Here is a 25593-nt window from a genome sequence, read left to right as displayed (position 1 = left end):
GATTTAGATGACCCCTTGAGGATTCTTTGTTTTGTGCAGGAGTATTTGGTGCATTTCAGGGGCTTGCACAAAGTTTGTCTATACATATACAAACCATTGCTCAGTGGTGACTTAGGTCTGTCAAGGGGAAGACAATGCAATGCAGATTGCAGACCTCAGAGAAATGGGTTCAAACTCTACCACTTAACAACTTATGTTTAGCATGCTCTTACGTTTCTTGAGCTATTAATCTGTAAAGCAGAGGTAATTCCACCTTCACCCTTGGAAGACAAAAGGAAATTATGTAAAGTTTCTGGTCAGGTCAAGTGCCTATCAAATATTAGTTATTAACTCCTAACTGGGTTTTGCTTATTTATCTGAGTAGGCCTAGAAAAAAAGATCATGTGATTGAACACATCTTGTTATCTGTGAAGGCAACTTCTGATTTATTGGGAACCTTGGCTGGAGAGTGTGTGTGTATGTATTTTTTTTTTAAGTGCTTTGGGCAGCTCTTGTGAGGCACTGCAACAGAGGTGTGACTAAAGTGCCTAATTCCTTGTGAAGGACATGCAGGGATTTAAGTATCCCAGAGAATAAGATGGCATAAGGGATGGAACTTAGTCTCCAGAGATGGAATCACCACTGTTAATACATGATATGAAATGCAAGGGATGTGTACCTTCTAGGATATTACATCTTTGAGTTACAAACATCTTTTGTTTTCTGTGCCCTGTATACTGATGGGTATAGGCATTCCTTATACACAGTCCTTAACAGGGTGATATGCTCAGTCACAGACCTTTTAATTTCCCATAAATCTGATTGAAGTACAATGTAAGAACATTTTCCTCCTGCCATTATCATATAAACAGTTTGAAAAAGGTGATAGAATACATTTTGGAAAGTTTATACCACTTTGGAAGTCAGCAAGATTTTAATGATTTTTCCTTTTACATTTCAGGACCTGTAGATGAGTATATGTTGCCATTTGAGGAGGAAATTGGCCAGCATCCATCTCTTGAAGACATGCAGGAAGTTGTTGTGCATAAAAAGAAGAGGCCTGTTTTAAGAGATTATTGGCAGAAACATGCTGTAAGTTACAGAGTTAGCTTTTAATTTGAAATTCCAATAAAACGTTTTTCAGAGGAATGATTTCTCTGCACATTTCTCTTCCAGGAGGATTTTCTGAGAGAGCAATGGTCATCCAGGATGTTTTTAACTAGAAATCTAGATGCAGTAGAGTGACAGCTAGGTGGTATATGCCCGTAAGGAAGACTGAGGAGTCAGAATCTTAGAAAGGAATGTCTGGGCTGGCGCTGCAGCTCACTAGGCTAATCCTCCGCCTGCAGCGCCGGCTCCCCAGGTTCTAGTCCCGGTTGGGGCACCGGCTTCTGTCCCGGTTGCTCCTCTTCCAGTCCAGCTCTTTGCTGTGGCCCAGGAAGGCAGTGGAGGATGGCCCAAGTGCTTGGGCCCTGCACCCCATGGGAGACCAGGAGAAAGCACCTGGCTCCTGGCTTTGGATCAGCGCGGTGTACCGGCCATGGTGGCCATTTGGGGAGTGAACCAACGGAAGGAAGACCTTTCTGTCTGTCTGTCTGTCTCACTGTCTGTAACTCTACCTTTAACAAGAGGAAAAAAAAAAAACCACATTTTTATGATAGTCTCCAGTGCTAAAACAGAAAACAGTGTTCGTGCTTTTCAATCTTGCACACAGTACTCAAGAAAAGTGAATGCTTTAATTTTGAAACTTAAACTTTTGAACCACAGAATAGCAGTTTCTTCACAAAAATTTTACTCCATTCCCCCATAGAAAACAACAATGGATGGGGCGTTTGACAGTGTTTTTCTTCTTTCAGGGAATGGCAATGCTCTGTGAAACGATAGAAGAATGTTGGGATCACGATGCAGAAGCCAGGCTATCAGCTGGATGTGTAGGTGAAAGAATTACTCAGATGCAAAGACTAACAAATATCATCACCACAGAGGACATTGTAACAGTGGTCACGATGGTGACAAATGTTGACTTTCCTCCCAAAGAATCTAGTCTATGATGGTTGCACCATCTGTACACAGAGAAACGGGACTCTGAACTGGAGCTGCTGAGCTAACGAAACTGCTTACAGTTTATTTTCTGTGTGAAATGAGTAGGATGGATCCTGGAAATTGAAGAAAGAAAACCCTTGTTGGCAAATGTGGTTCTGGGAGACATTGCATTGCCTACAGCACAGATGTGAAGGACGAAAGACTAAGAAACATTGCAAACTGTAAAGAAGGTTTTGAAAAGCTCAAAGGATGTGGCCCTCTCCAAATCAAAGATCTTTTGGACCTGGCTAATTGAGTGTTTGAAAACTGACATCAGATTTCTTAATGTCTGTCAGAAGACACTAATTCCTTAAATGAACTACTGCTATTTTTTTTTTAAATCAAAAACTTTTCATTTCAGATTTTAAAAAGGGTAACTTGTTTTTATTGCATTTGCTGTTGTTGTTTCTATCAATGACTATTGTAATGCCAATATGACACAGCTTGTGAATGTTTCGTGTGCTGCTGTTCTGTGTACATAAACAAAGTCATCAAAGTGGGGTACAGTAAAGAGGCTTCCAAGCATTACTTTAACCTCCCTCAACAAGGTATACCTCAGTTCCACGGTTGCTAAATTATAAAATTGAAAACACTAACAAAATTTGAATAATAAACCGATCCATGTTTTGTAACAAGGTATTACAAATTCACTGTGTTATTTAAGAAAAACAGGTAAGCTATGCTTAGTGCCAATGCTAAGTGGCCATTCGTAAGCAGTGTTTTAGCTTTTCTTGTGCTGGCTTGTAATTTAGGAGAAAAAAGTGCTGTTTTTTGAAAGGAAAAAAATTGTGTCATCTCCCTCATCCTTCCAAGTTTTAAAGTTTCATCTTATATCCAGGTCCCAAAATACTGCATTCTTTCCTAAGTATTTTTTTAGATGTACTGTGTTTGGGGAATATTTGAAAACTTAAAGCATGATTTAAATTTTTAAGTGAGCTGTGACACTGGAAAGCTCTTTATTTTAGCTTTTAAAATATTTTTTTCCTATTTATATATGTAAAATTGTAGTGTATTTCATTTCACTCAACAGTGTGTGGGATGTTCTTAATCACTGTTTTAGGATCACCTCAGGAAATGTCATTACCCAAAATTCCCCACTTTCTGCTATGAGACTTGTTAACTCTATCAGTATACTTCTGCTTGGTGCCATCTTGTCAGAGTAATATTTGATGTCTGTGATATGTAAAGAATTATCCTAGGATAGTGATAATAAACTTTAAGCACAGATTTCAGATGTTACTGCTTTAAAACAAATCAGGGATGAGTTGAACCTGTAACTTAAAATATGCAATGACATTTAGAGGTAACCAATGTTGATATAGGTAACATAGCCTAGCCTCCTCTAAAATTGTTTTCACTATTAACTGATATTAACTTAGGATAGCTCATGCCTTATCCTTGCTAACAAAATGGAATTAATGGTAGGTAGGTGCCAAAGTAATTTTTAAATCAATATTACATTAGGATATAATTGGATTTGTGCTCAAATTTACATGGGCCAAAACTAAAACAATTTCCTGAATTTCTAGATTACTAACCAACAAATAGCCAGTATTATGTTACATACTATTGTCAGGTCATCTAAAAATCCATAGGTTGATTTTTATAAAAGAATTTTTTACAAGTCACTATCAGGATCTCACTGTGAATGTGTTATCTTAATGGTTATTTTACCACACAGTACACTACATTTTACACATACCATGCACTTAATCTCTGGGAATAATATTGTTATTTATAAACAACACATAGGTTGACTAGACTCTAAGCAGGGGAGGAAAGAAGAGTAACAGCATCTGGTTTGTGTGCCACATACCATACAGCTAGAGAAATGTTTGTGCTCTTGGTCACATATGTACCCAGGGTTTTATTGTATTCCTAAGAATTCCCATTTCAATGATGAGTTCAGTTTTTTATTTCACAAAGTATTTTCCTTCTCAATTTCTTGCTTTGGTTTTGCTTCCATTATAAAACTAATCAAGAAGGGAAAACATTGAGAATGCATATTAGAAAATTGTTGATCTCCTGATGACAAATTTCTACCAGCTGCAAACATTTAACCTTTTTCAAAGAAAAAAAATAAACAAGGGATATTGTAATGAATGTTTGGGTTATGTGAGTACTAGAGATAAATTTTATAAAACCAGTTAATCACAATATAAAATGTTTTCTCTTCATGTTAGGAACGATTTTTAGAAATCCTGGATATTGTGCTTAACTCTAGCTAAACAGTTTGAAACTTGTATCCATTTGAGAACTATATTAATAGAAAACCTTTTTATAAGCAGTAAAATAAGAATGTTCCAGTGACTACCTGTCCTGATATCTAGTCTTGTTAAAACTTTCTTTTGCAGGGCATTTGGTGTTTGGTTTACAGTTAGTACAAAGTGGGCAAGTTAAGAGTAAGTTTCAGCTAGGGATAATGGAAAAAAGATCAAAGAATGAGAAAAATGGTGATTTGTTTTGGGGCAAACTAAGACCCCCATTAACTTTTCCCTCATTTGTATGGTGCTCCTCATGATTTGTCTTGTGTTTTGCCTTTCTGATACCTATCAGAGCTGCTGCTCTAACTTACACTCTTTATCTTGCCCAGATCTCCTTTTAAGGAACGCTTTATGATCAACTGCCATAGGACTGATGGATTAACCAGTGTTTGACTTTATTTGAAGTCTATGCCCTGCGCAGCTCTTGTATGTATTTTAGATGCTAGGAAGTTTTCAGCATGTGATACGTGATTCTTGTTTGAATGTTTATTCCAGGTACCTTGTGAATTCCAGAACAGAGACTGTGCCTCACAATTGTTGGTCCCATGAACTTACACTTTCATGGTGATGTTTTGAAAACACAATCAGGAAGGAAAAAAATTCTTAAAATTTAAAAATAGAATCCTGTATCATGAAATTAAAAACTGAATCCCTTCTGTCCCCTCTCCTCAGTTAACAGCTACATCACGTAAATGAAGGTGGTTGGGAAAAACCCTTGGCCAGATGATAGTTTAGTGGAATAAAGTGAATATTTTTTTTCCTAAGAGCATCATAGGTATTTTCCAGTTTCTTCTTTCTTACTTTTTTTGAAAAATTACTTTTTAAGAATATTTGGTATACTGTGCATAAAATTATTTACCAATTTATGGGCAAAATGATACAAGTAGCATCTTGATTGAACATCATTTACCTCAGATATTCAACCAGCAGTACGTTTTTTATGCAGTCTCAACCCATATCCTATTTGTTACCTCTCAAAATATTGGTAAGCAATTACTTTAGCTTTACTCTGTATTTCCTGTCAGTGTTTTTGGGCACAGGTTGTTGTACTACTGTCAAATTGTACTTGCTATTTTTTTCTGCAAGTATTTAACAGAAAGCTTAAAAAAAAAAAAAAAAAAAGAAACCCCACCTTGGATAAGTGATTGTTAAATATTGTACAAATAAAATGTATGCTATCCCCATTCCATCCCCAAGTTAAATAAAAAATGAATATGGTATGATTTGCATATGCAGTTTTTCTTTAGCTACACATTATTCTTATAGAAGGGCATAGTAATTTTGTAATTTAGTGAGGTTTACACCTCGAGATTTGCAAGAATGGGGATAGTGGTGAAAGAATGAAGTTTTGTAAACTGGCATTTCCCTCCATTGTGTCTAAGCAGATTGTATCTCCACCTGAGTATGTATGTTGGTCTGCTGGTATTAGGAAGCCAAGGCTTACTGGTACTGTATCTTAGTTCAAACCAATGGATTCTTAATTTTTTAAGGCTAAAGATGAAGGTCCCTAAGTTAAAGATAATTTGGAAGAACCTGCATAGGTTTTCAAACCAACTGAAAATGCAAACCATAGTGAAATGTGCCTGGGATTTCTACAGAAAAGACTGAATCATTTTCCACAGTGTGTTCTGCAAAAACACTAATTCTTTATGAAGTTAAAAGATGGTGTGTTTGGACCACACAAAATTAAATTCTTCAGAGAATGTGAAATCAGAGGTCCTGGTGCAAGATTCTGTTTTTGTTGTGCCACCTGATTGGAACAGGAGTAAGACTGACCCTAAGGTAACATCAGCTGCTTTTCAACCTGGAGACCCTGAGTTCATGACAGTTTTGTTTTGTTTTGTTGTTCCTCTAGAAAATGAAGACAGTATCTTTTTAAGTGATCCTTACATTGTTTACATTGTTCTTAAAAGGTATTTTTATGAGAACTTTTCAGATGTTTTTATTTCACAGATGACAGTTTTAACAATTTAAGAGATGAAATTAGGTCAAACATTTTACAAATACTATATTTTAGTGTCTTTATATTAGGGAACATGGAAAGACCACGAAAATCCCTTCTGTCCACAAAAATCCCTTGGGAAGGTAGGCATTCAACGTCACTAATTTGACTTTTACTAGTTTTAATTTTTTCTAAGTTGCTTTGTAACTGTTGCATGTTTAACTCTATCACTGAAAATGAAGGCCCACCTTGCTGTTTATAGTTTTTTAATCCGTATACCTATTGTTGACTGATCTTCTGTATCTCATGTCGCCAGGGAGGCACATAACGTCTCTTGTCTTTTAAGTGGCATTTTAAGCTCATAAAATTTTGTCATTAGACTGTTAGCTTTTTGGGCAGACAGTGCTTTTCAAATAATTCAACTTTTTAAGGACCAGTTGCAGCTCAAGTATAAAGTCTTTGCTTTTAGTAATACTGATGCTACTGTGGTTACATATTTTGGAAAACTATTCCCCTAAAAATGTGTACACTATGACACAGAAACACTATGCAAGCCTTAGCCTTAATGAGATAGTATTGAAAAGTAACAGTGATTTGAGACCCAGAACTCTTTGTGGGGAAGGAATCACTATGTATACAAAAGAATGGGTTGTACTACTGAAGAGCTGCCTTTTTTTTGCACAAAAGCCAGATAACGTACTCCTTTTACTCTAAGAAATACTTGACAAGGAACCCATTCGTGAACATCCGGGTTTGGTGTCAATCAAACCTGAGTTGAATTCCAGGACCTCTCTGTCATTTCTAATTCTGATTCTGGACTCTGCCCTAGTTTTCCAATTTGTAAAAAACATTAATTCTTACAGAAGAATGAGTTACTAGCTACTTAAGGACAGGGATTTTGTAAACTTTCTCCCATGAACACAATATGCAATTAAGTAATCTTAAACAACTGAAGTCACTAATACTGAATGCTCAGTAAACTTCAATTTTTATCAGAAACCCTGTATTAGTACTTAGATTTCTAGCTTATGCTAAGAATTACATTTCTACATTCATGTTAGTGATTTATAGTCAGCTAACTGCCAAATACTTCCCATTATTCATGGGAGTAGTTTTCTAGGAATCTCAAGATACAAATAGGCAAATTTTGGTCCTTTTGGTCTAGGCAGGCTCAAGAATCTACATTTAAAAGACAAATCCTACAAAGGATTCAGATACAGATCATATGAACACCAGACAAAAATGTTCGGACTTTTTAAGCATTGTTCTTCCATGTGAACCATTCTCTGGCTAAGTTGACCAGTCTGCTGAACTAGAATTCCTGAATATGTAAGGAAAAAAAGTTATAGCACTCTACTACACCATAAGATTACTTCTAATACCTCAATTTTTACCATTCATTGTTTCTTCACTGCTTTAGTTTATGGTCTGTAAAAACATCTGCCTACTAATTTGAAATGAACTCTTCAAAGGGAGTGCATAAATGCAAATGTTACATAAGCATATAGTCTAACCCCTAAAACAGTTGCATTTATTCTTCTGAGTAAAATATGTCACTTAAGCATAATCTAAATCAATCACTGGAATTATAAATCAAGTAACTGCACAGGATTCAAAGGTAAGAAAAGACACAGCCAAGACACTTAACACATCAAACAATCTCTAATAAATACAAAAATATTTATAAGAAAATGTCATATCTTGTGAAACAATAACTTTTTAGTTCTTTATAGAGGAATGCATAAAATGCCAAAGCTGAAGTTACATTCATAACCAGCTTAGTGAGGATGTCGCCCACTGCCTAACATCTGTAGGACAGTTGGGGTACTTCTGCAGAGCATTCATAATTTGAGTATTATCCAAAAGTAGCTTCATCAGCTGGTACTCTCTCTGTGAATTTACTGAAGTTCTTTCGATGGGCTTTATTAGTTCTAATTGTTGTAAGTGTTCAAAAGCCTGAAAGATCAAAGAAAAAAGTTGAATAGAGGTGGAAAGTAAAAAATGTAACCCAGAGAACATTTATGGTTTTGGTCATTTGTAGAACAGAATACCAGGAAATAAAACTTAGCAAAAATCAATTGAGTTTAGAAACAACTAGCATAAACCCCATAAAAGTTTCATTACCTCTGGTAAAACAGTCTCAATGCAGTTTCTGTGTCTGTATTGTTGAATGTAAATAGGACAGACTAATTCAGCCTGCATAGTATGGTTTTGTTCCTAACCACATTCTAAATCGATTCCTTCTGGTACATTAACTGACAAAGTGTTTGCAGTTCTCTTTAAGAACCCAAGAATCTAATAAGACATTTTATCACCTAGGTTGCTCAAATCTGCACTTATGTTTTGTTTCTACCTTTATAAGACTCTGCTGGGTAAAAGTTTAACGTGGGAGGCAACTCCTGTTCATGCCAAGTCTGTTCAGCTAATACTGTAAGTAATTTTTTCAACAGTGTAATGCAGGCATGAATTAGAGCTAACCAATTCCTGATACTATTAAGTCTGGCTGACATTGTCTCCTTCTTCCATCATCCCTCTCCAAAAGGGCTATTTACTATCTGCTTTCTCTTACCCTAATATTCATGTTTTTATGTGGCTTCTAACTTTGTTGTGTTAGGTATATTATTAGGATATTAAAGAATAATGGCAACATATTAACCATTAGTGATACACTGAAAGATTCATGAGCATTCCCTTCTTATAGCTTACTGTAAAAATACTGTTTGAAGGGCTGGTGCTGTTGTGTAGTAGGTAAAGCTGCTGCTTGCAGTGCCGGCATCCCATGTTTGCCAGTTCAAGTCCTGGCTGCTACACTTCTGACCCAACTTCTGGCGAATGTGCCTGAGAAAGCAGTGGAGGACAGCCCAAATCCTAGGGCCCTCTGCAGCCACATGGAGACAGTGAAGAAGCAATGGGCTAAACTGGTCATTGCGGTTATTTGGGAAGTGAACCAGCAGATGGAAGAGCTGTCTCTCCTTTTCTCTCTCTATAATTGCCTTTCCAGTAAGTAAATAAATAAAATTTTAAAATACTGTTGGAATATATTCTCTATCACAGAATTCTTCTGCAAAGATAAACAGATACCATTGATTTCTGATAGTGAGAAAACGCTGGAGGTTCCAGATGTTGGGGCTCAATGAAATAAGACTTAAACTACTCCTAGGCAGCAAAATATTTTCCTTATTTAAAATACAGAATTGAGCTGTTGCAAATTATTTTTAAGAACTTAAATACTGTGATAGGCACTGGGCTCAGTGGTTTAAGCTGCTGTTTGGAAAGCCTGCATCCTATATCAGATTTCCTGGTTCCAATTCCCAGCTACTATGCCCTTAACGATTCAGCTTCCTGCCAATGTGGACCCCAGGAGGCTGTGGAAGATGGCTGAAGTACTTAGGCTCCTGCTACCCATGTAGGAGACCCAGGTGGAGTTCGTGGTTCCAGGCTTTGACCTTCTGTAGCCCAGAATGTTGCAAGCACTTGGGGAGTGAACCAGATGTATGATCTCCCTACTCAACACCCAACCTCCCCGAGGTCAAAGTAACTTTCAAAAAATAAATAAAAACAATTTTTGAATGCTTAGGTAAACTTTTCCACTTTTTAAAAATAAATTTATTTATTTGAAAGAATTACAGAGAAAAAGACACAGGGATCTTCCATCCACTGGTTTACACCCCAAATGGTCGCAACAGCCAGGCCTGGGCCAGGCTGAAGTTAGGAACAAGGAGCCAGGCGTTTCATCCAGGTATCCCATGTGCGCGCAGGGGCCCCAGTATTTGGGCCATCCTCCACTGCTTTCCCAGGTGCATTTGTAGGGAAATGGAGCAGTTGGGATTCAAACCAGCGCCCATATGGGATGCCAGTGCTATAGATGGCTTAACATGCTACGCTGCAGCACCTGCCTCAAACTTTCCACTTTTACAACTCCCAAAAACTATGAGATGTGGAGTTAGAGGGAAAAACACCACCTGCATGATGCTAAATACTCTGATTTCTTTTTGAAAAAAAAAAATGGCAGCATTCTCTGCACTCCCATTTTTTGGTGGTACAAGAAATAAAATTGTGATTACTAGAGCCTAATATCACAAGGCTGTTTCAAGTCCTTGTTCTTCCACTTCTTATGCAGCATCCTCTTGATGTGCCTGGGAAGGCAGCTGATGATGGCTCAAGTATGTGGGTCCCTGTACCCACGTGAGAGACCTGGATAGAGTTCTTTGCTCTAGGTTTCAGCATGGCCCAGCCCTGGCTGCTGCAGGCATCTGGGAATGAACTGATGGTTGGAAGATACCTCTTTGTGCTTTCAGATAAATCATTTCTTTAAAGTAGTTCTTTGTATAAAACCCTCTAGAACTGTATTGCCCATATTGAGCATTCAAGTACTTGAAACAGAGGACTCCATTTTTAATTTTATCTGTTATTCGCTTAATTTAAAAACTAATACTTGGCTCAATCAGAAAATTGTATGTCTGGAATAATCTCAATATATAAATTACTTTCTCATTTATTTTATGGATTCTTTTTTTTTTTTCCAGAAAGATTATTTATTTGAAAGGCAGAGTTACAGAGAGGCAGAGACAAAGAGAGAGAGATCATCTATCCACTGGTTTACTCCCTATGTGACCGCAACAGCCAGAGCTGTGCTGATCTGGAGTCAGGAGCCAGAGGCTTCTTCCGGGTCTCCCACATGGGTGCAGAGCCCAAGGACGTGGGCCTTCTTCCACTGCTTTCCCGGGCCATAACAGAGAGCTGGATTGGAAGTAGACAGCCGGGATTTGAACCGGCACTCATATGGGATGCTGGCACAGCAGATGGCAGCTTTACTAACCGCTACACCACAGCGCCGGTCCCTATTTTAAGGATTCTATAGAGCAAGTATTTCCAATGAATATTTAGAGGCTTGAAATGTGCTATAAATATAAACATACACAAAATTTCAAAAATTTACTGTAAAAGGAAATAAAGCTACATTCATTAATAACTTCTTATACTGACTGTGGTGTTTAAATATTTTTTATATACTGAGTTCGAGCTAATCCCCCCCTTTTTTAAGTCTTATGGGTAGAATGGAATCTAAAACTGTATCATATATTCACATTATCTTTATTGTGAAAAACAGTACCCTAAATAATACCTTAAGAGGGTGGGCATTGTGGTGCAGTGGGTAAAGTAGCCATTGGGGATGCCTGCATCCCATATCCGAGTGCTGAAATTCCAGTTTCATCTCCACTTCAGACGCACCTTCCTGTTAATGTGTACCCTCAGAAGCAGCTAGTGATGACCCAAGTGCCTGGGCCCCTGTCACCCATATGGAGAACCTGGATGGAGATTCCAACTCCTGGCTTCACCTGGCACTGGCCTGGCTATTGTGAGCATTTGTGCAGTGGGTAGAGGTTTCTTTTTCAAATAAATTAAATGTGAAATAATTTTAAAGTTTTAAATGACTCTTGTCTGCACTTTTATCTCCTTTTACTGGTGTGATGACAAGCAATTCTTGGACTAGAATGAGACGATTACAGCAATGTTTTTTTTTAACTGTAATGAGTAGCTCCTTTTCAGGATGCAAGTGCTATGAATAGACAGCAGAGGGCAGTGCAACACCACAAACTAAAACAGAACTAGTTGCCTTCAAAATACTGAAACATTTTAAAATTTTTGTCTGTTTAAAAAAAATCCCTAATACTTAATGTCTGAAAGTGCAACTTTGATATATATATATTTATAATCAAACTGGATGTAAAAGCTACTTGTCTAAAAAACAGCAAACCAATCTTACCTTCATGACAACAGGTTTCTCAAAATTATAAACAGAATGGGCCTTTCTTTGAACAAACTTTTGAAACTCTGGATAGGAAGAAATGAAAATATCAGAACCTTCACACAAGCAATAGAAGAGAGAAACAATCAAAGTCTTAGCTCACCATTATAGACCATTTGAAAATTAAAGGGCTCCTCTTCATAGATGTCATTTAAATGTTTCATTGCTATAATAAGACAGATTTCCAAAACTGACAGACCTGCAGTAAAATAAAAACTATGAGTTGTAGTTAAAGAGACATAAGATTATACTGTCTTCTGAAGAGCATAATACAGTCAAAGATCATAGCTTCGTGGGCTGGAGGCCAAGCCTCTCCTAGACCCAAATGGTTTCCATCACTATTATCTTTACAAACTTAAGTTACTTAACCATGTGAGGTTTAATTTTTCATAATCTGAAAAATAAGGTACTTTCTACACTTAGAAAAATTACAAGGATTAGAGACACGATAACCAAACATTCATGATATAGCCCACAGTAAACAATATATAGGAACTGCAATTACTGTTTTTAAATCACAAAGGTCCTTGGGTGGGATTTATTGAGAGAATCCCTAAACTTCTTCAAATCATATCCAAAACTGTACTGTTTCCCGGGAAAGAAAATGTTCATCAGAGACTCAAAAGGGATAATGAATCCCAAGTGACAAAAAAATTAGTGAATGCTCTTCAGTGGCACTGGTTTAATGAGAATGTCAGCAACATAGTCTTGCCTGGGTTTCCAAAGTGGCATGAGAAGTGTCAAGTTTCCATCACTTTAAATAGTAGTAGTAATGCCTTTTTAAGAACTGAGTTAGGGGCAAGCGCTGTGGCATAGTGGGTAAAACTGCCACCTGCAGTGCCAGCATGCCATATGGGTGTCGGTTCAAGTACCAAATGCTCCACTTCTGATCCAGCTCTCTGCTATGGCATAGGAAAGCAGTGAAAGATGGCTTGGGCCCCTGCACCCACGTGGGAGACCCGGAAGAAGCTCCAGGCTTTGGATCAGCGCAGCTCAACTCAGGCCATTGTGGCCAATTGGGGAGTGAACCAGCGGATGGGAAGACCCCCCTCTCTCTCTCTCTCTCTGCCTCTCCTTCTCTCTTTGTGTAACTCTTTCAAATAAATAAAATTTTTTTTTTAAAAAGAACTAAGCTAATGGTTCTCCATGAATATAAAAGTATTCTTAACATAAAATGATGCCAATGTTAATTTCGAAAAAAAATATATTATCTAAATTCAAACTTTTTATAACTAAAAAAATTATTATTAGGCTTCTCACCATGTACAATATTGGCTTTAGAATCCATGCTACACAGCTGGTTAGCCTCCATAAGATCTGCTGGAGTCACAAATGGATGAGATGCTGTTACTCGATTTAAAGCAAGCATCTAGGCAAATGTAGAATAGAGAAAGGATTACGTATTTACTGTGTGCTTTTGGAGATATAAGAGGGCAAAACTTCTGAATTTGCATAATTTATGCCTAAGAGAAAGTAAATATTAATGCTTGGCAAAGGTATTCTCCAGTTTAGGTCTAATAAACACAGTATTTCAACTCATTTCATATTACTCTACAAATGTACAATATGAACAAATTCTTGCCACTCTTCCTACCCCTTTCCTCATGTGTAATTTACCCCTCAAAAGAACATTTCAAAGCGTAAGGTGATGAGAAGAAACAAAGTAAAAATGCTAATCAACCAGCCAAAGTTAGTGTAAGATAGAAAGAAGTCAGCTATTTTCTGTTTGATTGTACAAAGAATATCTATACCATGAAATAATTCTCCTTGAAAGCAGAGCCTGCTTCTTATTTAACTAACATTGTCACACAAATACCTTGAGATTTCTTTTTGCTTTCTTTATATACATAAAATTTTTCATAAAAGTTAAATTTTTTCATTTAAGGTTAGCAGATAAAAACTGGTATCATCGGGGCCGGGGTTGTGGTGTAGCAGGTGAAGCTACTGCCTGCAATGCCGGCATCCCATATAGGCACCTGTTCTTGTCCTAGCTGTTCCATTTCTGATTCAGCTCCCTGCTAATGCACCTGGGAAAGCAGCAGAGGATGGCTCAAGCCCTTGGGGGCCCTGCACCAATGTGGGAGACCCGGAGGAAGCGCCTGATCCTTGGCTTTGGCCTCACCCAGCCCTGGCTGTTATGGCCATTTGGGGAGTGAACCAGCGGATGGAAGATTTCTTTAGCTCCCCTCTGTTTCTTTGTAACTCTGCCTTTCAAATAAATAAATCAAAAATCTTCAAAAAGAACAAAAAAAATCCCTGATATCATCAGGTTAGAATTGAATTTTGGATAAACAATGAGAAACTGCTTAGTAAAAGTATATACCATGCAATATTTGGGATATACTTATCTTCCATCAAAACCCAGGCACAGGTGCCTTACTTGAGCAGAGGAGTTTGGCAATCCTTGTCTTTCATCCTCTGCCTGGCTGGAAACCAGGTCACCAGTAGCTGTTTCCCTTCCTCTGATGTTTCTTTTTTTCCTTTCACTTTTTTATTTTATTTTGAAAGGTAGAGTGACAGGGACACATACATACCTATCTACTATCCACTGGTTCACCTCCTCAAATGCCTGAATCAGTCAGGACCCAGAACTCTATCAAGGTCTCCTTTGGGTGTGCTCTGGTACTTAAGCCCTCATTTGCTCCCTCCCAGGATGCACATTATCAGGAAGCTGGATCAAAATTGAAGCAGGACTCAATCCCAGGTACCAGCTTAAGCTGCAGTGCCACACATGCCCTTCATTTTTCATTCTGAAATACTTTTTAACACGCAAAAAGACAACAGAGTAATACAATGCAGTATCTATGGCCCCTTTCCCAGTTTAATGTAATTTTACAGAGATGAAGCCCCTCTCCTCCTAGACTCTCTAGACTTCTCCACACAAAATAAATCGGTATGTATTCCTAGAAAACAGAGTAATTTTCAAATATCATATAAATACTATTGTAGTTTCACAACTATCTTTTGACTTACCATCTATTAACAGAATTATCCATGTTGAGGTATCAATTCTACTTTATTAATTTTTGGCTGCTATACTGTATTCCTTTGGATATATCCATTATTATTCATTTTCTATTGATGCACATGTCATTTCAATTTTTTTCCTGATTATAAACATGATTCTAATCAGCAATCCTATATCAGACTTCTTGTGCTTTTGAGTTTCTCTAGTTACCTACTTAGCTAAATGGATCTCCAAAGCGACTATACACATTTACATTAAAAGTAGTAACTTTTGGGGCCCTAGCAGGTAAGGCTGCCACCTATGGTGACAGTATCACATATGGATCCTGGCTTGAGTCTTAGATGTTCTACTATGATCTAGCTTCCTGTTAGTATGCCTGGGAAAGCAGCAGAAGGTGGCTCAAGTACTTGGGCTCCTGCACCCACATGGGAGACCTGGAAGAAGCTCCTGGCTTCTGACCAGCCCAGCTCTGGCGGTTGTGGCCATCTGGAGAATGAACAAGTGGGTGGAAGATCTCACTCTGTCTCTAACTCTGCCTTTCAAATAAATGGATAATTTAAAAAAAAAAAACCTTTTTATATTCATACTATAACATAACATGTAAACGCTAATACACATCAGACTAGTAGAAAAGTCTAATTGCAGCATTTGTCTGTAATCTTCTCAAATGTAAAGATCTTCCACAGCAAAGAAAAAGATAATCAATAAAGGAATGAGATAAGAATATGAGCAAGCAACCCATCAAAGTAGAAGTCTACATTACTAAGCAAGCTATTATTTAATTCATTATGATGCATTAAAAATTTAAGAGGAAACTGGCAAAATAATAGTTGTTCCTGTTGACAATACTGAGGCAGAGATACTTTCCCAGAATAATGGGAGATATATATATATGTATATGTGTATGTATGTATTTTTTTTACTCTAAAAATTCTTATTAACCAAATTCCTTCATGATAAAAACAGCTGGTGCTAGTGCTGAGGAGCTAGTGTTGTGGCATGACAGGCAAAGCTGCTGTTGCCTGCAACAATGGTACCTCATACAGGTGCTAGTTTGGTTCCAGGCTGCTCTTCTCTGATCCAGCTCCCCGCTAATGGCCTGGGGAAAGCAATGGAACATGGCTCAAGTGTATGGCCCCCTGCCAGCCATGTGAGAGACCTGAAAGCAGCTCTTGGCTCCTGGTTTCAGCCTAGATGAGCCCTGGCTGTTGCAGCCATTTGGGGAGTAAACCACAGCAGGTGGAAGATCTCTCTCTGTCTCTCTCTCTCTGAAATTCTAATAAATAAATCAATCTTTGTTTAAAAACATAGCTGGTGCTGAAAATATCAGTGTACTTTTGATTGATGGACAGGAGATAAACTAATAAGTAGGAAGCCATATAAAAAGAAAAAGACTTAAATTTCCTTAGCAAAACAAGAAAAGGGAAGGCAATCTGTAACGAACATGGCAGAACCACAGAATAAAGTAGAAAAGAAACTTGAAGTCAGCCAGCCTTGGATGCAAGTATTGCTGACTAATATCTCTCAGATCTTTATCAAGTTATTTAGTGTCAAGGTGCCTCAGTATCTACAAGGGTAAGGATAAAAGTACCTAAGGAAAAAAAGTAAGATTGTAGAGGTTAGTAATGTAGGTAAATTAACAATAATAGTAACATTTCTTGTCAAGAAATATTAGCAATTATCACTATTGTCCTATTACTATTAATGAATATTGACCAAGAGACTCCTAAAACCAAAGCTATTTTCTTTGAAAGGTATTTGCCCAAGACAATTTTCTAGAAATACTACACTAATTTCAAACTGTTAGGAAGAAGTTCTTTAATTTTCAGAATAAAGTAATTTTAATTGATATTGTTTAAGGTTAGATGCAATTACTTGGTGAAAGACTATGATTAACTAGAATGTATTCCAGGTATAAGATACTGGTTGATTTTTCAAAAATCTATCACTGTTACCCAAGCAAATCAACAGGTTAGAGAGAAATTATATAATCATATTATACTGATTAAGAGTAAGCATTTGACAAAATCCAACATCTACTCATAAACTCTCAGCAAGTTAGAAATGAGGAGGAATTACCTCAAATGTTTAAAGAGCGTGTATAAAAAATGCATAACTAACATCATTATATTTCATAGTAAAAGACTGAATGCTTTCCTTATAGGATTGAGAATGAGGAAGGATATTTACTTTAATTGTAGAGTTATTTCTAGGCACTGCAATAAAACATAAGAAAATCAGGATACACATTTGGTACTGTTATTAAAATGCCTCTTGGGAATGCACATTACGTATCAGAGTGCCTGCTTCAAATGCAAGTTCCTTCGCTTCCAACCTAGCTTTCTGCTATTGCATGCTCTGTGAGGCAGCAGATTTTAGATAGCGTAAGTACTTGCATCCTTGTCACCCACAGGGGAGAGCTGGTATGAGTTCTGGGCTTGCCCTTAGCTGCTGAGGATATTTGGTGTTTGGGGAGTAAACCAGCAGATGGAAGATCTTGCTCCAATCTCCTGCTCTGGCTCCAAATAAAATTTTGTTAAAAAGAAAAAAATAAAATGCATACAGTCTAAAAAAGCAAGTAACACCATCTCTATTCATTGTGATTGTTAACATGGAAAATCCCAAAGAATCTTAAAACAAATTCATAGAATTACTAAATTTAGCGAAATCATAGCAGATCAAAACAATCACATTCCTGTATAGTAACAATGAGAATACTAAAACCAAAATTTAAAAATGCTGTCTACAGGAGCCAGCACTGTGGTGCAGTAGTTTAAGCCAAGCATCCTATACTGACGTGCTGGCTAGAGACCTGGGTGCTCTGCTTCCGATCTAATTCCTTGCTAATGCTCCTGGGGAAGCAGCAGATTTGCCTGAGTGCTTGAACACCTACAATCCATGTGGGAAACCAGGATGGAGCTCTGGGCTCCTGGCTTTAGAAAAGACCAGTCCAAGCCATTGTGGCCATTTGGGGAGTGTACCAGCAGATGGAAGATCTCTGTCTTCACCCTCCTCATTTTCTTTCACCCTGCCTTTCCAAAAAAAAAACAACTTATTTAAAATTGTATCAAAATTAATTAAGTATAAACATTAAATATATTTATTATCTGTGTGGTGAAAAACATTACAAAAAAGATTAAGTAAAATGAGATACATAACATATTCAGGAATTGGAATACTCAAAGTGGTAAGCATGTCAGTTCTCCCAAATTTATCTATAGGTTTGATCATTTCCTGTGAAAACTTAATCACTTGGTGAAAGAAAGTGACTGATAAATCAAACTAATACCAACCAATAGCATGTGTAATGACCGCAGGTTTTTGCTGACATTGAAATGCTTCTGTAGTACTTCTCTCACACTTCTATCTTCTGAGAGACACTAAAGAAAATAACAACAGAACAATGTTGTTTAAAACCTAAGTAATATATGGGGTGGGCATTTAGCCTAGCAATTACAATGCCTGTGCCTCATATCAAAGTATCTGGATTTGCTAACCCAGCTCTGGGTTCTGACTCCAGCTTCCTGCTAACATAGATCCTGTGAGGCAACTGTGATGAGTTCCTGCCACCCACCACGTGGACCTAGACTGAGTTCCCAGCTTTGGCCCAGCACAGCCCCAGAGATTTCTCACAATTGAGGAGTAAACCTGCAGACAGGATTGCTCTGTGTGTCAGTCTTTCTCTCTCTCTTAAATAAATAAAAAAAAAAAAAACCATACTAAATATAATCTTGTGCTTCATTGGTTGGTATACTTTTTAAATCTATCTGATACTGACTCAGTTTTCATATATTGTGGTTTTCAATGCTAAAATCACAAGATTTCAAGTCCATTGATTTTCTTCATATCCTTTAACATTAATCTGCTATTCCAAAATTTCTAGTCTAACAAGGGAAACTACACAGTCACACTAATGCAGCATGGAGCACAGAGAATGAGAGCTACTGTACCTGAGAGAACGAGGAAAAGTATTACAAGAACATTTAAGCTGCACGAGTTACTATGTTAAAATGAAAAGGGGGCTGACGCCATGGCCCACTTGGCTAATCCTCCGCCAGCAGCGCCGGCACCCTGGGCTGTAGTCCCGGTTGGGGCACGGGGTACTAGTCCTGGTTGCTCCTCTTCCAGTCCAGCTCTCTGCTGTGACCCGGGAGGGCAGTGGAGGATGGTCCAAGTGCTTGGCTAATCCTCCGCCAGCAGCGCCGGCACCCTGGGCTGTAGTCCTGGTTGGGGCGCGGGGTACTAGTCCTGGTTGCTCCTCTTCCAGTCCAGCTCTCTGCTGTGACCCGGGAGGGCAGTGGAGGATGGTCCAAGTGCTTGGGTCCCTTGCACCCACATGGGGGACCGGGAGGAAGTACCCGGCTCCTGGCTTTGGATCGGTGCAGTGCCTGCCGTGGCGGCCATTAGGGGAGTGCACCAATGGAAGGAAGACCTTTCTCTCTGTCTCTCTCTCACTGTCTATTAACTCTATCTCTCTCTCTAACTCTGCCTGGGCAAAAAAAAAAGTGGGGGGGGGGAACATTTCAGTTATGGGAACTGTATAAGCATATAGGAGGATCGTTGCATACTGATAGACACTTTTGAGTTGCAGTTATTGGCAAATGAAGAATATGTAAAGAAAACAGAAAAAGTTAGTTGGAGGCAATTTCACCCAACAGTGAAGGAGGGTGTGAAATAACAGAGTGGTACAAAGACAAAAGAGAATTAAGACATTCATAGAAGGCATCTCTGATGGAGAATTAACTAATTGGGAGAAGAGAAGGAAATGACTGAAAGAGGGAAGGAAAAGTTAAAGATGATATAGGAGCAGAATGAACCACAAACAGTATAATGAGGTCAAAAAAATAAACCTTGGATTATCAGTTCTTATAGTATAGATGGAAAAATAAAGAGCAAAGAAGACAGAAGAGAACACAAGAGGGAAGTGATCCAGAACACAAGAGGAAAACTTCAAGACCAAAGGTGATGATCAACAATGTCTACTTTTCTAAATTAAGATAATTAAGATTAGAAATTCAGAGATCAGTAAGGTCCTCTGAGAAAGCAATACCTAAACGAGCCACATATCTGCAATGAATTAGGATTGAATGAAAAGTGAAAAGTACTTGGTAATGAGAAAAGATTAGATGAAAGGAGACTAAATTCAGAGGCGGCAGTTCCAAGAAGGGCTCGGGGAAGATTAACGGAATTTTTCAAAACTCACTGGCATGAAATAAGGATTCTATTTCCTTATTAAAAAATAAATCCCAGAAAACTAAGCATTTCTGTATTTTCTACATCTATTATTGCATGTCTTTACTTCTGGCACTACAAGAAAAAACCAGATTCAGGAGTAAGTTCTATTCTATTCGAAAGGAATTTCTAATATTTTCTCAGTAAATATGTTATCCTAGATACTATTTTAGTTATAGTTCCTACTATTTTAATATTACTTTTAGCTGTTGACTCTTATTTAAAAAAAAACAAAAAACAAACAGTCTTAAAGACTGGAAGAAGACTCTGTAGAACAGGTGACTCTCTGAATTGACTTCTTATTATTTATTTGAGAGGCACAGTTAGAGATAGAGAGAGGCCTTCCATTCGCTGATTCACATCCCAAATGGCTGCAACAGCGGGAGCTGAGCCGATCCAAAGCCAGGAGCCAAGAGCTTCATCCAGGTCTCCCACATGGGTGCAGGGGCCCTAGTACTTGGATCATCTTCTGCTGCTTTCCCAGGCCATTAGTAGGGAACTGGATCAGAAGTGGAACAGCTAGGACTTGAACCGGTGCTCATATGGGATGTCAGCGCTGCAGGCAGAGGCTTAACCTACTATACCACAGCGCCAACCTCTGTTTACATTTTAAAGGTACTTTTTTCGTTTATAAATTTTTATCATAAATAAAGGCAAATATATTTTGAAGTCCAGAGGATGAACATAAAATAATAAAGCTAAGAAATATAAATAAAAACATTTTAGAAATAGGGCTGGCACTGTGGCGTAGCAGGTAAAGCCAACGTGGTTGTGTTCCTATCCCAGTTGTTCCACTTTTGATCCAGGTAAGGCTAGTGGCCTGAGAAAAGCAATGGAAGATGGCCCAAGTACTCAGTCCCTTGACACAGACTTGGGGGACCTTGATGAAGCTCCTGGCTCCTAGCCACTTCAGGGAGCAAATCAGCAGATGGAAGACTTGTTTTCTCAGTCTCTCTCTCTCTGTTGCTCCGAGTTTAAAATAAATAAATCAATCTTTAGGAACAAAACCTTTTTTTCCCCTAAAGATTTATTTATTTATTTGAAAGGCAGAGTTAGAGAGAGGCAGATGCAGAGGCAGAGGCAGAGGCAGAGGCAGAGAGAGAGGTTTTCAATCTGCTGGTTCACTCCTCAAATGGCCACAACGGCTGTAGCTGGGCAGAAGCCGAAGCCAGGAACCTGGAGCTTCCTCTGGGTCTCCCACTGGGGGTGCAGGTGCCCAAGGACTTGGGCCATCTTCCACTGCTATCTCAGGCCACAGCAGAGAGCTGGATCACAGGTGTAGGAACCAGGACTTAAACCAGTGCCCCTATGTGATGCCGGCACAGCAGGTGGCGGCTATACCTGCTATGCCAAAGTGCTGGCCTCAGAAAGAAAACTTTTTATAGATAACAATTTTAGCTTTTCGAACTATTTTTCACTGTTCAGTATGGAAGAAATGTAAGAAACATGTAACTAAATATCATGGACAAACTATAGTCATGACTTTTGTGCTGGATCATATTAAGTCATCTATAAAGCTAAAGTAGTAAAATCAGAGCACTTTCCCAGGAAAAACTAAAGAAAACCACTTGGGACAAAAATAACTGATGAAAACATTTTCTCTTCAAGAAATAAGTTATTTTTTTCTTTTTTAAAATATTTATTTATTTGGAAAGCACAGTTACAGAGAGGCAGTGGCAGTGGCAGTGGCAGTGCAAGAAGTCTTGCATCAGCTGGTTCACTCTCCAAATGGCCACAGCAGCTGTGGATAGACGAGACCAAAGTCAGAAGCAAGGAGTTTCCTCCAGCTCTCCCACCAGGGTACAGGTGACCAAGCACTTTGGCCCTCACCTGCTACTTTCCCAGGCCATAGCAGAGAGCTGGATAGGAAATAGAGCAGCTGGGACTCAAACCCGCACCCGGAAGGGATGCTAGCCCTGCAGGTGGTGGCTCTACCCACTACACCACAGGGCAGACTCTGTAAATTACTTTTAAAATCCCTATTTGCCTTTCTTTGATAAAATACTTCAAAAGGTTCCCTGTATTTTGCCTTCCTATCTCTATACATTTAGAGCTCTGACTCCAACTCCCCCTTTTTCTAAAAGGTATTACTTTTTATTTCCATAATTACTTTATCTGTTTAGGAAAAAAAAGTCTATGTCATTTAAATGTTAGCCACTACTAACAAAAACTTCTCTCATTTTATTTTTTTGATTCCTTCAATATTCAAACACTATGAAATACAAGGATAAGGCTATTATCAATAATCAACTCAACTTAGCTGAAGTGCTTTGGGGAATTTCCTTTGAGGAGAATTAGCTAAAATTTTTTAAATTGCTCTTTTCCAGAGAATTCTCAGCTGTGCTGAGATGGGGCCTGTTCTGCTTATTTATTTGACTAATTTGAGTGCTAAAATAAACCTTGAAATCAAGGAGTTTGTTTAGGTTCAATTCTATACTGAAGCTATTTATTAGATGAGACTTGATGGGTGATTTATTATCTATACTACTGCTTTTGGTTTAACCTTGTTATTAAAAACAACTGCTAGGGGGATGGTAATGTGGCATAGTTGGTAAAGTTGCTGTCTGCAGCGCTGGCATCCCATATGGACACGGGTTTCAGTCCTGGATGCTCTACTTCCTATACAGCTCCCTGCTAATGAGCTTGGGAAAGCAGCAGGAGGTGACCCAAGTACATGGGCCACTAGACCCATGGGGGAGACCTGGATGAAGCTCCTGACTCCTGGCTTTGGCCTGGTCCAGCACTGGCTCTTGTGGCCATGAACCAGTGGATGGAAGATTTATTCCCCTCCACTCCCTCCCTCTCCCTTTCTGTAACTATACCTTTCAAATAAATAAATAAATAATTCAAAAAAAAAACAAAAAAAAAAACACCCAAACCTGGATAGTCAGCACTGAGCAAAGGACAGCTCCTTTAATATAGCCCATCTCCTTTCCTTGCAGGGCAGGGACTCTGGCCATGGTGCTGACAGGTTTTTCAAGTGAAACTTATGCGTATTTGAAAGGGTGGTGGTACAAAGTGGTCTGGTTAGGAAAAGTAAACATTAGAACAAAGAGAAACAAATCTTAGTGGTTCTAGCTCTACTTTATGACACTGGTTTTAAGATTAAACAAAAAAAGGGTAGTGCTCACATTCATTCCTAGCATCTGCTACTAAGTTTGGGGGATTACAAGTGTCTTTAATTGCGATTCAGAAAACTAGTGCTGAACCATCCTAAATACAGTGTTACCATTTTATAAGCAACCCAGAGTTATGCTTTACCAGTAATCCCTCATCATTCTCTTAACTTATATACTGTCATTCCTTGGTATTCTCACGTGTGGGGAGGAGAGTAGAGAAGGGAGAGGACTGGTTCCAAGACGTCCTATGGACACCAAAATCCATGGATGCTCAAGTCCCATATATGAAATGGCCTAGTATTTGTATAACTTATACAATCCTTCCACATAGTTCAAATCATCTCTACATTACTTAAAATATTTAATGTTATGTAGTAACTTCAGAATAAAAGAGTGAGCAGGGATGGAAATTAAATCCCTAGGAGAGTGTAGATACTCTAGAATGGCTCCATTTGAATTTCTACCAATCAGAGAAACATACCGCTGGAATGAGACAATCAGATGTAGCAGGTCTGTGAGGCACTGAAAAATGGATCCAGAGGCTAAAGATCCAGAGTTCAGGTCTGCTCCAGGACTAGGTAAGAGAGTGATAATGTGAGGGTATCAAGTATAAACTGTTCCTAGAGAATTCTTATCAGGTAATGGAATCCAGTAACACATCAGAAAGATCATTCACCTGGACCAAGTTTGTTTATCCCTGGTATGCAAGGATGGTTCAACATTCACAAACCAATCAATGTGATACATCACATTAACAAAAACCATATAATTATCTCTGCATCTGTTGAGATACATATAATTATCCCAACAGAAGCGAAGAAAGCATCTGATAAAATACAACACACTTCCATGATGAAAACTCTAAACAAATTGGGCATAGAAGGAACACTACTCAACACAATCAAGGCAATTTATGACAAACCCACAGCCAGGATACTCTTGATTGAGGAAAAGTTGGAAGCATTCCTACTGAGATCTGTAACCAGACAGGGATGCTCACTCTCACCACTATTATTCAATATAGTCATGGAAGTTCTAGACAGAGCCATTAAGCACAAAAAAGAAATCAAAGAGATACAAATTTGGAAGTAGTACATCAGGCTATCCCTATTTGAAGACAACATGACTCTATATATAGGGGATACAAAAGACTCCACTAAGAGACTACTGGAACTCAAAGAAGAGTTTAGTAAAGTGGCAGGATAGAAAATCAACAACCACAAATCAACAACCTTTATATACACAGACAATGCCATGGCTGAGAAAGAAATTCTAAGATCAATCCCATTCATAATAGATGCAAAAAAAAAAATCAAATACCTTGGAATAAATTTAAGAAAGGATGTCAAAGATCCATATGATAAGAATTACAAAACATTAAAGAAATAGGAGATACAAAAAAAAAAAGGAAAAATCTTCCATGTTCATGGATTCGCAGAATCAATATCATCAAAATGTCTACACTACCAAAGATTTTAGAGATTCAATGCAATAGCAATTTACAGATTCAATGCAATACCAATCAAAATACCAAAGACATCCTTCTAGATATAGAAAAAGTGATGCTGAAATTCATATGGAAACACAGGAGACCCCGAATAGCTAAAGCAATCGTACACAAGAAAAACAAACCAGAGGCATCACAATACCAGATTTCAAGACATACTACAAGGCAGTTATAATCAAAACAGTTTGGTACTGGTACGAAGATAGATAAACCAATGGAACAGAATAGAAATACCAGCAATCAATCCATGCATCCATAGCCAACTTATCTTTGACAAAGGAGCTAAAACCAATCCCTGGAGTAAGGACAGTCTCTTCAACAAATGATACTGGGAAGCAGGACCCCTACCTTAAACCTTACACAAAAATCCATTCAAGATGGATTAAAGACCTAAATCTACAACCTGATACCATCAAATTATTAGAGAACATTGGGGAAATCCTGCAAAATATTGGCACATGCAAAAAGTTCTTGGAAAGGAAAAGACCACAGAGGAACAGACCATCAAAGTCAGAATTTACAAATGGGATGACATCAAATTGAGAAGCTTCTGTACTGCAAAAGAAACACAGGAAAGTAAAGAGGCAACCAACATAATAGGAGAAATTATTTGTAAACAATGCAACTGATAAAGCATTAATAACAGAATATATAAGCAGATCAAGAAACTCCACAACAAACAACCTACTTA

General features: G+C 38.2%; 2 protein-coding genes across 17 annotated transcripts in view; one reads left to right on the top strand and one right to left on the bottom strand.

The window, feature by feature from the left end:
• Window positions 1-5545, top strand: part of ACVR2A (activin A receptor type 2A) — a 95396-nt gene extending 89851 nt beyond the window's left edge. For all 4 annotated transcript variants that reach the window (XR_016231554.1, XR_016231555.1, XM_017342835.4 and 1 more), the window contains 2 exons: window positions 941-1071; window positions 1836-5545. Coding sequence is in view for 2 of the 4 variants with exons in the window: in XM_017342835.4 (XP_017198324.1) it covers window positions 941-1071; window positions 1836-2030 (326 nt within the window). In the remaining 2 variants the exon portion in view is untranslated. The remainder of the gene's footprint in view (window positions 1-940; window positions 1072-1835) is intronic.
• Window positions 5546-7910: 2365 nt separating this feature from the next.
• Window positions 7911-25593, bottom strand: part of ORC4 (origin recognition complex subunit 4) — a 74888-nt gene continuing 57205 nt past the window's right edge. For all 13 annotated transcript variants that reach the window (XM_017342836.4, XM_017342837.4, XM_089329204.1 and 10 more), the window contains 5 exons: window positions 18338-18424; window positions 13337-13445; window positions 12180-12275; window positions 12035-12102; window positions 7911-8223 (listed from right to left, as the gene is read on the bottom strand). In XM_017342836.4, coding sequence (XP_017198325.2) covers window positions 8035-8223; window positions 12035-12102; window positions 12180-12275; window positions 13337-13445; window positions 18338-18424 — 549 coding nt within the window. In that variant the 3' untranslated portion in view covers window positions 7911-8034. The remainder of the gene's footprint in view (window positions 8224-12034; window positions 12103-12179; window positions 12276-13336; window positions 13446-18337; window positions 18425-25593) is intronic.

This window comes from Oryctolagus cuniculus, chromosome 3, assembly GCF_051225735.1.
Source record: "Oryctolagus cuniculus isolate XC-2025 breed Fujian yellow rabbit chromosome 3, ASM5122573v1, whole genome shotgun sequence".
Classification (NCBI taxonomy): Eukaryota; Metazoa; Chordata; class Mammalia; order Lagomorpha; family Leporidae; genus Oryctolagus; species Oryctolagus cuniculus.
The sequence above is the reverse complement of the archived record's forward strand: the minus strand, read 5'-3'. Positions and strand labels throughout refer to the sequence as shown.